At 45.4% G+C, this 13457-nt stretch overlaps 1 protein-coding gene across 5 annotated transcripts in view; it reads left to right on the forward strand.

Annotated features, from left to right (window-relative positions):
• Positions 1-13457, forward strand: part of agap1 (ArfGAP with GTPase domain, ankyrin repeat and PH domain 1) — a 190055-nt gene that overhangs the window by 130658 nt on the left and 45940 nt on the right. For all 5 annotated transcript variants that reach the window (XM_053637461.1, XM_053637460.1, XM_053637459.1 and 2 more), the window contains exons 10-11: positions 8684-8788; positions 13030-13195. In XM_053637461.1, coding sequence (XP_053493436.1) covers positions 8684-8788; positions 13030-13195 — 271 coding nt within the window. The remainder of the gene's footprint in view (positions 1-8683; positions 8789-13029; positions 13196-13457) is intronic.

A 13457-nucleotide genomic window follows, 5' to 3' on the forward strand; every position in this document is an offset into this window, starting at 1 on the left:
GGGATTGGAAAAAAAAAAAATAATAATCATTTCCCTGGGAAAGGTTGTCACCGCTTCGAGCCATTTTGGCCAAGATGGCAATTTTGTCATGCAAGCTAACTTCCTGCAAATTAGATTCCCCAACCCCCCCCCCCCACACACACATTCTTCCTGCGTCTAATTTTTATTTATTTATTTATTTATTCATTTATTTTAGTTGAGGGTAATTTCACCGTAGTCGGTGATGGTCGAGTGTTTTCTCTCCGGCTGCGTTTCCATCCGTGTTCCGGGTCCCGTTCCTGCGGTGTCTTCCTCCCGACCTTGAAGTGATATTGTCTGTGTAGGGTGGTTATTACTCGGTGGGACGGGCAGCGACGCGCCATCCGGCGCCGGATAGAAACGGAGCGTATAACGTCCGCCGGTCTCCTCGTCAGATTAAAGTAACGGTACAGAAAATCGTCTGACATTTCATGGGCTGCTTAAAGCCGTTTCTGAGTCCCTCTTCTGGTCTCGTCTTTGTCCTGCCTTCAGGACATCAGTGGGCTGGGTGTGCGTGCGGTTTGTCAGGATTTTCTCAGGTCAGGACACGGCGGTTTAAATATCTGTTAACGATAAATGCCCTCTGCGGTCGGGGTGTCTTGATGCCTGCGCCTGGCCGGATCAGATGGCGAGAGCGATAGAGCACCTCCAGCACTGCACAGATATCCCCCCTCCCCCTGACCGGTTCCCTCGCGCCACACAGAGGGACAGTGACAGGCCTGCAGGCAAGCGTGTGCATGTGTGTGTGTGTGTGTGTGTGTGTGTGTGTGTGTGTGTGTGTGTGTGTGTGCATGACACGTTCAATTTAGCCCTCTTTTCTCCGGCTTTCCCAAGAACAATGAGCCGGCTCTGGGCGGACGTCCGCCTCTTTTGTGGTCCGTTTTGGACAGTTATCTTAAAGTGGTCTCCAGCTTTTGTTGAAAGTAAAGGAGGAGATAGTGGAAATGAATCGAGCTGTGTGCGGCCTGAGATTAGGAGCTTTTGTGGAGGAGGAGGAGGTGGAGGAGGCTTGTGATCCGTCTTGTATTTTATCTGGGAAAACGAGATCCGCGGCGTTTTTTTGATCTTAATCCGTCGATCGATGAGCCACTTTATTATTATGAATCGCACCTATCGGCTAATTTAGCTACTGTCGCTATTGATGCAGCAGTAAAGGGTACAGGTGCTGATGTTATTGATGGCGCGCTGAAAGCAGAAGCGGGGTCCGGGCGAGGAGGTGCGGGGATCCGTTTTATTTATCTCCTCCATTTCTCCGGGACGGAAAGACCTTGCAGCCTGTCACAGCGTGGCAGGTAAAATAGGGGCAGGCGGGGTGTCGCCGGCTGGCACCTTAAATAATGAGCGGCGACTCCCATCAGCGAGCCGCCGTGACGTTCAATTAGCCTCTCGCTCGAAATGATCGCCTGTCATTTCCCTAATGAATGTGCAGTAGCGGCGCAGGAGGACAGGACGGCCACTCGGAGCAACACCACAGGCCCGCTGAGAGCTCTGCTGTCAAATCATCACTCTCTGCTCCTCTTTCACACCTGTACGCCATCACTCTCTCCGTCACTCTCTCACTCTCACTCCCGCTGCCTGGCTTTACTTCCGTTTACTCACTCGTTTACTCTTACCTGTCCACATGCTCAGTGACGTCCCGCGTCCTTTCTCCCTGCTTCCCCCTCGCTCGCTTTACACTCGTTCTGACGGTCTCTCTCTCTGTCTCTCTCTCATTCTGTCTCTCTCTCTGTCTCTCTCTCATTCTGTCTCTCTCTCTGTCTCTCTCTCCGTCACTCTCTCACTCTCACTCCCGCTGCCTGGCTTTACTTCCGTTTACTCACTCGTTTACTCTTACCTGTCCACATGCTCAGTGACGTCCCGCGTCCTTTCTCCCTGCTTCCCCCTCGCTCACTTTACACTCGTTCTGACGGTCTTTCTCTCTGTCTCTCTCTCATTCTGTCTCTCTCTCTGTCTCTCTCTCATTCTGTCTCTCTCTCTGTCTCTCTCTCCGTCACTCTCTCACTCTCACTCCCGCTGCCTGGCTTTACTTCCGTTTACTCACTCGTTTACTCTTACCTGTCCACATGCTCAGTGACGTCCCGCGTCCTTTCTCCCTGCTTCCCCCTCGCTCGCTTTACACTCGTTCTGACGGTCTTTCTCTCTGTCTCTCTCTCATTCTGTCTCTCTCTCTGTCTCTCTCTCATTCTGTCTCTCTCTCTGTCTCTCTCTCCGTCACTCTCTCACTCTCACTCCCGCTGCCTGGCTTTACTTCCGTTTACTCACTCGTTTACTCTTACCTGTCCACATGCTCAGTGACGTCCCGCGTCCTTTCTCCCTGCTTCCCCCTCGCTCACTTTACACTCGTTCTGACGGTCTCTCTCTCTGTCTCTCTCTCATTCTGTCTCTCTCTGTCTCATTCTGACTGTCTCTCTCTCTGTCTCTCTCTCATTCTGTCTCTCTCTGTCTCATTCTGACTGTCTCTCTCTCTGTCTCTCATTCTGTCTCTCTCTGTCTCTCTCTCATTCTGTCTCTCTCTCATTCTGTCTCTCTCTCTGTCTCTCTCTGTCTCTCTCTCATTCTCATTCTGTCTCTCTCTCTGTCTCTCTCTCTGTCTCTCTCTCTCTGTCTCATTCTGACTGTCTCTCTCTCTGTCTCTCTCTCTCATTCTCATTCTGTCTCTCTCTCATTCTGTCTCTCTCTCATTCTCATTCTGTCTCTCTCTCTCATTCTCATTCTGTCTCTCTCTCATTCTGTCTCTCTCTCTCATTCTGTCTCTCTCTCATTCTCATTCTGTCTCTCTCTCATTCTGTCTCTCTCTCTGTCTCTCTCTCTCATTCTCATTCTGTCTCTCTCTCATTCTGTCTCTCTCTCATTCTCATTCTGTCTCTCTCTCTCATTCTGTCTCTCTCTCATTCTCATTCTGTCTCTCTCTCATTCTGTCTCTCTCTCTGTCTCTCTCTCTCATTCTCATTCTGTCTCTCTCTCATTCTGTCTCTCTCTCATTCTCATTCTGTCTCTCTCTCATTCTCATTCTGTCTCTCTCTCATTCTGTCTCTCATTCTCATTCTGTCTCTCTCTCTCATTCTGTCTCTCTCTCATTCTCATTCTGTCTCTCTCTCATTCTGTCTCTCTCTCATTCTCATTCTGTCTCTCATTCTCATTCTGTCTCTCTCTCATTCTTTCTGTCTCTCTCTCATTCTGTCTCTCTCTCTCTCATTCTGTCTCTCTCTCATTCTGTCTCTCTCTCTCATTCTGTCTCTCTCTCATTCTCATTCTGTCTCTCTCTCTCATTCTGTCTCTCTCTCATTCTCATTCTGTCTCTCTCTCATTCTCATTCTGTCTCTCTCTCATTCTGTCTCTCTCTCATTCTCATTCTGTCTCTCTCTCATTCTCATTCTGTCTCTCTCTCATTCTGTCTCTCTCTCATTCTCATTCTGTCTCTCTCTCATTCTGTCTCTCTCTCTCATTCTGTCTCTCTCTCATTCTCATTCTGTCTCATTCTGTCTCTCTCTTATTCTCATTCTGTCTCTCTCTCATTCTGTCTCTCTCTCATTCTCATTCTGTCTCTCTCTCATTCTCATTCTGTCTCTCTCTCATTCTGTCTCTCTCTCATTCTCATTCTGTCTCTCATTCTCATTCTGTCTCTCTCTTATTCTCATTCTGTCTCTCTCTCATTCTGTCTCATTCTCATTCTGTCTCTCTCTCATTCTCATTCTGTCTCTCTCTCATTCTGTCTCTCTCTCATTCTCATTCTGTCTCTCTCTCATTCTCATTCTGTCTCTCTCATTCTCATTCTGTCTCTCTCTCTCATTCTGTCTCTCTCTTATTCTCATTCTGTCTCTCTCTCATTCTGTCTCATTCTCATTCTGTCTCTCTCTCATTCTCATTCTGTCTCTCTCTCATTCTGTCTCTCTCTTATTCTCATTCTGTCTCTCTCTCATTCTGTCTCATTCTCATTCTGTCTCTCTCTCATTCTGTCTCTCTCTCATTCTCATTCTGTCTCTCTCTCATTCTCATTCTGTCTCTCTCTCATTCTCATTCTGTCTCTCTCTCATTCTGTCTCTCTCTCATTCTCATTCTGTCTCTCTCTCATTCTGTCTCTCTCTCTCATTCTGTCTCTCTCTCATTCTCATTCTGTCTCATTCTGTCTCTCTCTTATTCTCATTCTGTCTCTCTCTCATTCTGTCTCTCTCTCATTCTCATTCTGTCTCTCTCTCATTCTCATTCTGTCTCTCTCTCATTCTGTCTCTCATTCTCATTCTGTCTCTCTCTCTCATTCTGTCTCTCTCTCATTCTCATTCTGTCTCTCTCTCATTCTGTCTCTCTCTCATTCTCATTCTGTCTCTCATTCTCATTCTGTCTCTCTCTCATTCTTTCTGTCTCTCTCTCATTCTGTCTCTCTCTCTCTCATTCTGTCTCTCTCTCATTCTGTCTCTCTCTCTCATTCTGTCTCTCTCTCATTCTCATTCTGTCTCTCTCTCTCATTCTGTCTCTCTCTCATTCTCATTCTGTCTCTCTCTCATTCTCATTCTGTCTCTCTCTCATTCTGTCTCTCTCTCATTCTCATTCTGTCTCTCTCTCATTCTCATTCTGTCTCTCTCTCATTCTGTCTCTCTCTCATTCTCATTCTGTCTCTCTCTCATTCTGTCTCTCTCTCTCATTCTGTCTCTCTCTCATTCTCATTCTGTCTCATTCTGTCTCTCTCTTATTCTCATTCTGTCTCTCTCTCATTCTGTCTCTCTCTCATTCTCATTCTGTCTCTCTCTCATTCTCATTCTGTCTCTCTCTCATTCTGTCTCTCTCTCATTCTCATTCTGTCTCTCTCTCTCATTCTGTCTCTCTCTTATTCTCATTCTGTCTCTCTCTCATTCTGTCTCATTCTCATTCTGTCTCTCTCTCATTCTCATTCTGTCTCTCTCTCATTCTGTCTCTCTCTCATTCTCATTCTGTCTCTCTCTCATTCTCATTCTGTCTCTCTCTCTCTCATTCTGTCTCTCTCTCATTCTCATTCTGTCTTTCTCTGTTGGTCTCTCTGTCTCTTCTTTCTTTCTGTTTCTCGCTTTCTCTGTTTATCTCTCACTCTCTTTCTGTACCCCCCTCTCTCCATCTTTCAATTGCAGTCTCTGTTTATGTTTCTTTCTTTCTTTCTATCTCTGTTTTTCAGTCTCTATTTCTCAGTTTCTCTGTCAGTATCTCTCACTGTTTGTCTCTCGCTCTCCCTGTCTGTGTCTCTCTCTTCAGATTGAAGAAATGTGACGGCACTCCCTGTCTCAGAGGAAGCATGTGTTAGCCCTCATCCTTCACCGTTGGTCGTTGTCATGCAGCAGGGGAAAACTACCGATGATTGAGAGAAATCGTCGCGCACACACAAAAAAAACCAAACCAACCCTGAACGAATCCCATGATGCATTGCTACGGGCAAAGCACACAGGTCGGACAGTTAGTGAGCTAGCCGCCTAACGTAATATGTGGTGACTTTAACCGAGGCACGTTGCAGCTTCGGCAGTAGACCGATCACAGTGTGTTCACTCTCTTTCACAGATAACGTGCTGAACGGTCTTCGGCAACATTAAGTTTGCTCTCCTCGCTCGTTCTGAGTGCCGTGCCAGTATGTGAGCGCGAGACGCGAGGCATAATAGCTGTCCGGCAATTCAGTGCTTCATTCCTTGCACTTCTGTATTTAAGCTTTGTTTAGACACCAATTACCACATAATGGCAGTGCGTTTGTGGATGTGCGCCACTCGGGGAACATGGCATTTTTATGGCGGTTGAGTGATGGAGAGAAAAGAAGAAGCTCCTTGTTGCGTGTGTGGCGTGCTCCGAGGCGGCTGGGTCACGGACTCTATTAATATCCACCCTGTCTGCGCGTTAATGTTTAACAAGTCCAGCGAAGTGACACGGCCGCCGCTTAATTGCTAATCAGCGCACGGGTTTTATCCCTCGTCTCCCCTAATGAATTTGGCTGAAACGAGGTGTGGGCGGCCGACCCTTAAACGGCCGGTCGCTTACGTGCGGACGAGAGAGAGAGAGAGAGAGAGAGAGAGAGAGAGAGAGCGGCTCACGTCGCTGCCAACACGTCTGTGTACTCTCAAATGTGTGCTTTTAGCACTTCAGCAGCATTTTCACCAAAAGCTACGATCCCGTTTTCAACTAAACGTGCATGTCTGGGGTTATGAGTGATTATGCTCTGGTGTAGAAAAATGTCACTTTGGGGATCCTAGTTAGTCGAGTATGGTTGATGAAATCTGAGGCGTCTTGGCTGTTCAGTCACATTCACAGCTTGAAAAAACATGCCCACACACGTTCCAGCCTTCATCAGAGCGAGTCAGAATGGCCGCTTTTGCGCTGTTTGATTAACATGATTAACGTGGGCAGGTGACGTCACGTGACGCACCATCCCTGCGTCCCAATTGGCGTACTTTACAATGCACTGAAAGTGTGTACTCTCTTTGTAGAAGAGGAAGTACATACTTTTGGAGTGTGTAGTAAGAGAATGTGCGAGTACCCGTCGTAAACAAACTCCTCGTTGCAGTCCAGCTCTTCTTCATCCGTCATTATAATGCATACTCTGTACTGGAGTTTCATTTATCATTCCCTTCAGTTATTTCCTCCACGTTTCATTTACACCTGTGTAAACTGTCAGCAAAGCAGACGGTCACTAGGCTCCTCCTCCCTCACGCAAGGAATTGTGGGGAATATCAGATGAAAAAGTGTTCACGCGTCCACACTTAGAAAATCCACCGGAAACTGTAGACTATCCTGGTACCTTTGGGTATGCAGTATGATTTGTGACACACTAAGGGCCCGTTCACACCGGGATGTTTTTTTTCTGCGTTCAGACCCGGGCGTTAAACGCGGGCGACGCGCTGAATGAACGTGTAAATTCACTCCCTGACAGTAGATGGCGCTTACTGAAAAGCAGAAATACCACGGTAGTACACAAGGTGGCGCTACACCTACACGGCTTTCCGTCTCTCACACCCGCCCATCACCGAGAAGAAGAAGAGAGCCGGTATTTACATTTTTAAGCCGTTCCCACACTTGTTGCAAACTCGCCAAAGCACGTGTGCGCTTCTGTGAACTGTAAAGTATTTGCTGATTTGGCCACCGCAACGAATAATTCTTTAAAGCTCAGTCCCTAAAGTTCTCATTTTAAACACTAAGTAATCATTTGAATTATTAGTCACAGCAATAGCATTCACATACTTATGTGCAGACACAGATTATTTCATTTTTTGATCGAATTCTCTTTTTGGCGGGGGGAGGTGGGAATAAGGCAACTATTGTTGTGCCCAAAAATGTTAATGTTCCTGCAAATTGATGGTGTTGAATATGAATCGACTTTTTTTTGGTGATCAATATGATAATACAACGACTCAGTAATGGGGCACTCAGCTATTTGAGTAAGAGGTCAAGAATACTCTAATACAATAGAGTATTGCATTGCTTTCTCTCTCTCTATATATATATATATATATATATATATATCCAAAAAGATTGTTTAGTCTGTCTCCACCTCTTATAGTAGTAGTCGTCAGTCCGTACAGGATTTTCCGAGCCTTTTTTCTCATCGTTGCGGCCAAAAATGCTCGATTTTGCCGTGGCGTTTAAAAAAAAAAAATTGCGACGAGTTTTTGTGCTTTTTTAAATATTTATTTATTTTGTGCAGAAAACCACTTGAATTGTGAACCTGTGGTTGCACAAACTAGTTCCGGAGGGTTGTTTTCGCTGCACTCATGTCCGACACACGTGAACCAAAGGGGGCCACGGCCGAACGCGTGTCGTGGTGACGTCACGTGACGCGTCTTGGCGCAGCTCTGCGGTGATTTTGAGAAATTTTGAGAAAATCCTCCTCTCGGTATTGCGGCGTTCGCTTGATTTTGTGCGGGGGGGGGGGGTGTTTTTACATTCGCACAAATCCTGACGGGGTTGTACGGAGATTCTAGGAGGCGATCGTGATCGTGATGTGGAACCTGACGACGGACGGTAGTGTTTGTTCAGCCGTAGACAGAGGCAGCAAGGCCGTATCGGTGTTGCCGAAAAATCTAGCAAGAAATTGCACGCGCTATTCGGAGAGGGGGGGGAATAAAATAATAATAGTAATAATATTGTGATTTTGTAATAATGCAATAATCCTATGATATCCCATAATACCATGCGATAAGCCCTGGTCCTTTGAATTTGTATACACAAGTCTGAATTTGTATCATCTCCTCGGAAGTGGAATTTTTGAACTGATGTTGAGTGTTTGAGATTCAAAATGAAGTACGCATGGAATCTTTCTTTAAGAAAAAAAGAAAAGCATTTACTCTGTATTAATTAGCATTTTTAGATTTACTTTTAAAACATCGTCGGGGGAAACTTGCAGATAAAAGCGGTTGAGCTCATCTCCCTTACTCCAAGCAAGCCTTATTTAAAAGGTTCGGGCTTTCTGCTGCATCCACCGTGTTAAAAGAATCTTAGGAGCCGGGAAATTCGTTTCAGCCCGTGAAATCCAATCCTTTGAAATCCTTTTAAAAGTACTAATACTTTTAGTACTAAGTACTTTGCAAAGTAGCACTCGCGTGGGCGTTGAGGGTTTCATGTGGGAAGTTCCTCTGAGCTGGACAACCTGGTTTCGGTGTCCGAGTAACAGCGGATAGATCTCTGCCTCTGCGTCCGTGTGTAAAAACTGTGTGTGTTGCAGGGAATGCTCATGAAGAGGAGTGGCAAGTCGCTAAACAAAGAGTGGAAGAAGAAGTACGTCACCCTTTGCGACAACGGAGTTCTGACCTACCACCCCAGCCTGCATGTAAGCACCTCAATCTCACACACACACACGCACACACACACACACACACACACACGCACACGCTTCTACACCGCTTCAGCGCTGGCATGATCAGCGCATCCATGCTGTTAATTACCAGCTCCCTCATCTCCAGTTTTCCATGCGGCTGACGCTGATGATGTGCTGTATTAAGCCATTACAGCTCGTCTTAATTGCCAGCTTGGCTCGTGTAACACACATACAGGCATGATTGGACATCATGTGCCTCTTCATCACTTGTTCTTTCCTCTCTGTCTATCCTGGAACACATTCAGACTAATCAAAGCCTCAAGTCTCTGACTATTGCTCGAGTGAGAGCGCGCGCGCGTGCGCGAGAGAGAGAGACAGATGTGGGGCGGGGGGACGAGATGACCGAGCGCGTGGGCGAATGAGGTCCTGGACAGCAGGCGGCTGGTCTTGGGTCTAGACTGAAACATTCTAACGTCTGCGTAACGTTTACTGATTATCACGCTGTATCTTTTAAACTCTGTACACTACCGGTCAAAAGTTTAGGCACACTCAGGGTTTATTTTATTCGGGGGTGTTTTTTTTTTCCCACATTTTGGAATTATAATCAAGTCATCAACACTCTGGAGTAACACAGATGGAACTATGGGAATTATGTTGTGATGGAAAAATGAATAAATAAATAAATCAAAATAATAAGCACGTTCGCCTCACACCTCCAGGGTCGGGGGTTCGATTCCCACCGTGGCCCTGTGTGTGTGGAGTTTGCATGTTCTCCCCGTGCTGTGGGGGTTTCCTCCGGGTACTCCGGTTTCCTCCCCCAGTCCAAAGACATGCATGGTAGGCGGATTGGCGTGTCCAAAGTGTCCGTAGTGTATGAATGGGTGTGTGTGTGTGTATGTGAGTGTGCACCCTGTCCAGGGTGTACCCCGCCTTGTGCCCCATGCTCCCTGGGATAGGCTCCAGGTTTCCCCGTGACCCTGAAAAAGGATAAAGCGGTATAGAAGATGGATGGATGGTATTCTTGGTATTTTCTCCACTAATTTCTTGAGGAATTTCCCTGAGACGCTTTTTAAACCGTATTAGAGGCGTTCCCACCTTCTGTATGCTGGACCCTTATTGGCTGCTTTTCAGAATATTTCGCTTCAAGTCAACCATTTAAAAAATATATTTTTGCAAATAAACCGTTAGTATTCCAATGAAGGAGACGAATACGTCGGCACAATTATATTTTTGTCTCCGACACCGATTTCAAACATTTAATCAATACACCTTCAGAGCAGAAGGTTTTTAAGATCATGAGGAACATATCAGTCGAGTGTCCACAAACTTTTGACCGGTAGTGTGTATATTTAAAAAAAAAAAAAGATCCAAAATAAATAGATCAGTTTGGCAACACAGTATGCAATTGTGGCTGTTGTAGGCGAAGCAATCTCGAGTTTAGTCTTCAGGCGGTTTGACTCGAACCCTGCGATCACGCTCGGGTGCGGACCAAAACGAGCTTTCCATGATGGTCCCGGTCCGGTTCCAGGAGAACGCTAGCACCTTTGAACTGCAGACAGCGAACCAAACATGCAGTGAAGAACCCGAGGCACGATCGGAGCCAGAGAACAGAGCTGTGTAAAGCCATGGGTGAACGCAGATGGAACTGAAACGCTCGTGCTACATTTTAATCGCCGCTTCAAAAGCCGTGTATGTAATGACGACGCCGTGTTTTCTCCGCTCGGCCGACTCGGGATTCCTCAGCTCTCTTGGTATTTCTTTATCGTTCTTCCGTCACTCGATCTCTGACCGACGAATGAAAGAGGGTTACAAAGTATCTTTTGAGGAGGTTTTATTTATTTATTTATTGTATTAATATCAGTGTATGGATACTTATATCTCTACTTGTATATGGATACTTTATAACGTATTAATATGAGTGTATGGATATCAGTATATTACCGTGAACCTGATGTATTTTTCGGCACGTACTGCTGTAAATTGATCAGCAGATGCAGGTCTGTCCTTTCACCCCAGTCATTCTGAAACGTGGGATTTTCACCGTTTATATTAAATCATTTTCCGCTCGTTTACCCGACAGTATATGTGACTGTACTGCCAGTAAGCGGTCTCTCACTGACGTGCATTTTGAATCTCCAGGCATTTCAGGCACAGTGTGTCCCCTCCCGTTGTACGTGATCAAGTCCCACTTGCCACCCAGCACTTCTCCAGACGCTTCAATTAATTGTTTGTCGAGGCTAATAGAATAAAACTCGATCCTCCTGATTGTTCAAAAAAAACCGCATCCATGCAGACTAATTAAGTAGATTGCAAGAGATGGAATATAATCAGCCCTGAAACACGTCCCTCCTGAAGGAAACGCAGAAACCTGAGGTCTAAACGCCTAACAGGCATTTGTTCATTCACACCAATTAACATTAAGTGCGGGTGCTGGGTCGTGTGTGTGTTTGTTTGTTTGATTTATTTATTTATTTATTTATTTCCCAGTCATTTTATCGAACTTAATATATGCATCTCGAGAGAGAGTGTGGGATTTAATCACGTCTGTCGTACAGGCATTGTAACTTGTTTAGATGATCCTCTCATCAGATTCAGTTATTCATGCACTTCAGATAAAAGAGGCCATCTAATCCTTAAATCCCACGAGTGTCCTTCTCCGTATAATTGTTACACGCGCTCAGTCGCATATCATTTTCCCAGCGCGCTCGGCCTTGATGTGACACGGAAACACATGTCACTCGATAGCTCATATATGCAGGGTTTCTCGACCTCAAAAAGCAGCAGCCGACATTTTTTTTTTGTGTGTGTGTGAGAAGACCACCCACTGCTGCCGTACTTTGGCCATGTGCCAATCAGCGAGCATTGTGTGTGTGTGTGTGTGTGTGTGTGTGTGTGTGTGTGTGTGTGTGAGAGAGAGAGAGAGAGAGTCAGCGACAAGAGCTGAGTGTCTCTGTCCCTTAGCGGAGGCCTACAAAAGGGCAATTCAAAGCCAAGTGCTCTCAACACGGCTTAACAAGCCACAGGAGAGCCCTTCAGGAGCGGCGGGCCAACAGCTTGCGGTCGGTAATTGCATCCCCATTAGCATCGAGGAACTTTCATCATCGACGCGAGTGAAGCCACGCGTCGAGCATAGGCTCCCCGCTCGGCATCTAAAACACACCGGCGCAGCATGATCCGCGTGCGTGTGTGTGTGTGTGTGTGCTTCTAATGCAATTTTATTTTTTAGATATTTTTTTTCAATGCGTAGATGTAAGTGGTATAGTGTCTGATGTACAAGACTATATTTTCCCATGGTGGACTCATCCTTATTCCTTTAACGAGCTAATGCTGAGGCACCGCGCATATAACGCTGTTCTAACGTGATATCGCACCTGCGATCGCACCTGTGTAACCCGTACAAGCATCATATACTGTTCGAACACAACACACCATGGATTATTATAGTGTTCTGTATCTGGCGGACGTGATTTGACTCTGAAGTGTGTCGGTTCATCAGTGGCGTTAACATGAATAAGCAATATGATAGCATGATCACAAATAAAGTTCTTTCTCCGAGATGTATACAAGCGCCTTAAGCTCCACGATGGCAGTAACAAGCACTTGATCGGACATTTTAAAAGGCATTAATATTATTGTCGTTCGTTTGTTTGTTTGTTTTATTTCTGAATTTTTTTTTTTTAGCAAACCTGAGCATCATGGTGTGTATTGTGTCATACTCATTTTGAGAATGGTTTATATAATGATGTTATAATCGTGTTGGGTGCACAAACTTTTTCCCCACCCCGCCATGTACAACGCTGTCCATGTGTTCATATCACGTTTAAACCTACTGCCCTTTAGTGAGTGTAAGTAAGTGGTATAATGTCTAATATACTTTATTATTCTTACTTATTCTTTCTATTTGTTTTTTGTTTGTTTGTTTTTTTTGAACGAACGTATTTGGTGCCAATCTTTTTAAAATGACCGAATTTTATTTTCCCTTCTTTTTTTTTTGCTGGTAAATGCTTGATTTTCGTAGCTAGGAACTAAAAGTTTCCTCTATATAAAGCTAAACGTAGAGCGTCGCGTTTTTAGCATGGCGGTACTGTTTTGATGACGGTTGGTTGATATTGCGATACGCCATACGTACGTTATCGCGACGTGATCTTTCGGTCATATCGCCCACACTTAAACCGTCTTGTATACGTTGCTGGTGCTACAGCTGTATGCCTCTGTACGGTATAGTTTTTTGAAAGTTTGCTGTTTTGCTCCAGGACTACATGCAGAATGTACACGGGAAAGAGATCGACCTGCTGCGCACTACAGTCAAGGTGCCAGGGAAAAGACCCCCGAGGGCCATCTCTACCTGCGCCGCGTCCGGCCCCAAAACTAACGGCCTTGCCAAGGACATGAGCAACTTACAGCTAGCACAGGCTCCAGGTAACACACCGACTGCAGGAATCATGGCTATCTGACTGTTTAGATAGACAAATTACTGCCGAATTTCAATTACTTACTGGCACAGAGCGTATATTAGTTAATACTGTATTTCGTAAGCGGAGGAAATGACGAGGAGGAAGCATTCGTTTACTGTAAACATTAACGTGTCAATATTTATTGCTATTAATTATCCATTTCATTTGAGATTCAGCCACCAGGAAAGGCTAATTGGAAAATTAAGGGTATTTTTTATTTATTTATT

Source organism: Ictalurus furcatus, chromosome 12 (assembly GCF_023375685.1).
Source record: "Ictalurus furcatus strain D&B chromosome 12, Billie_1.0, whole genome shotgun sequence".
NCBI classification, from domain to species: Eukaryota; Metazoa; Chordata; class Actinopteri; order Siluriformes; family Ictaluridae; genus Ictalurus; species Ictalurus furcatus.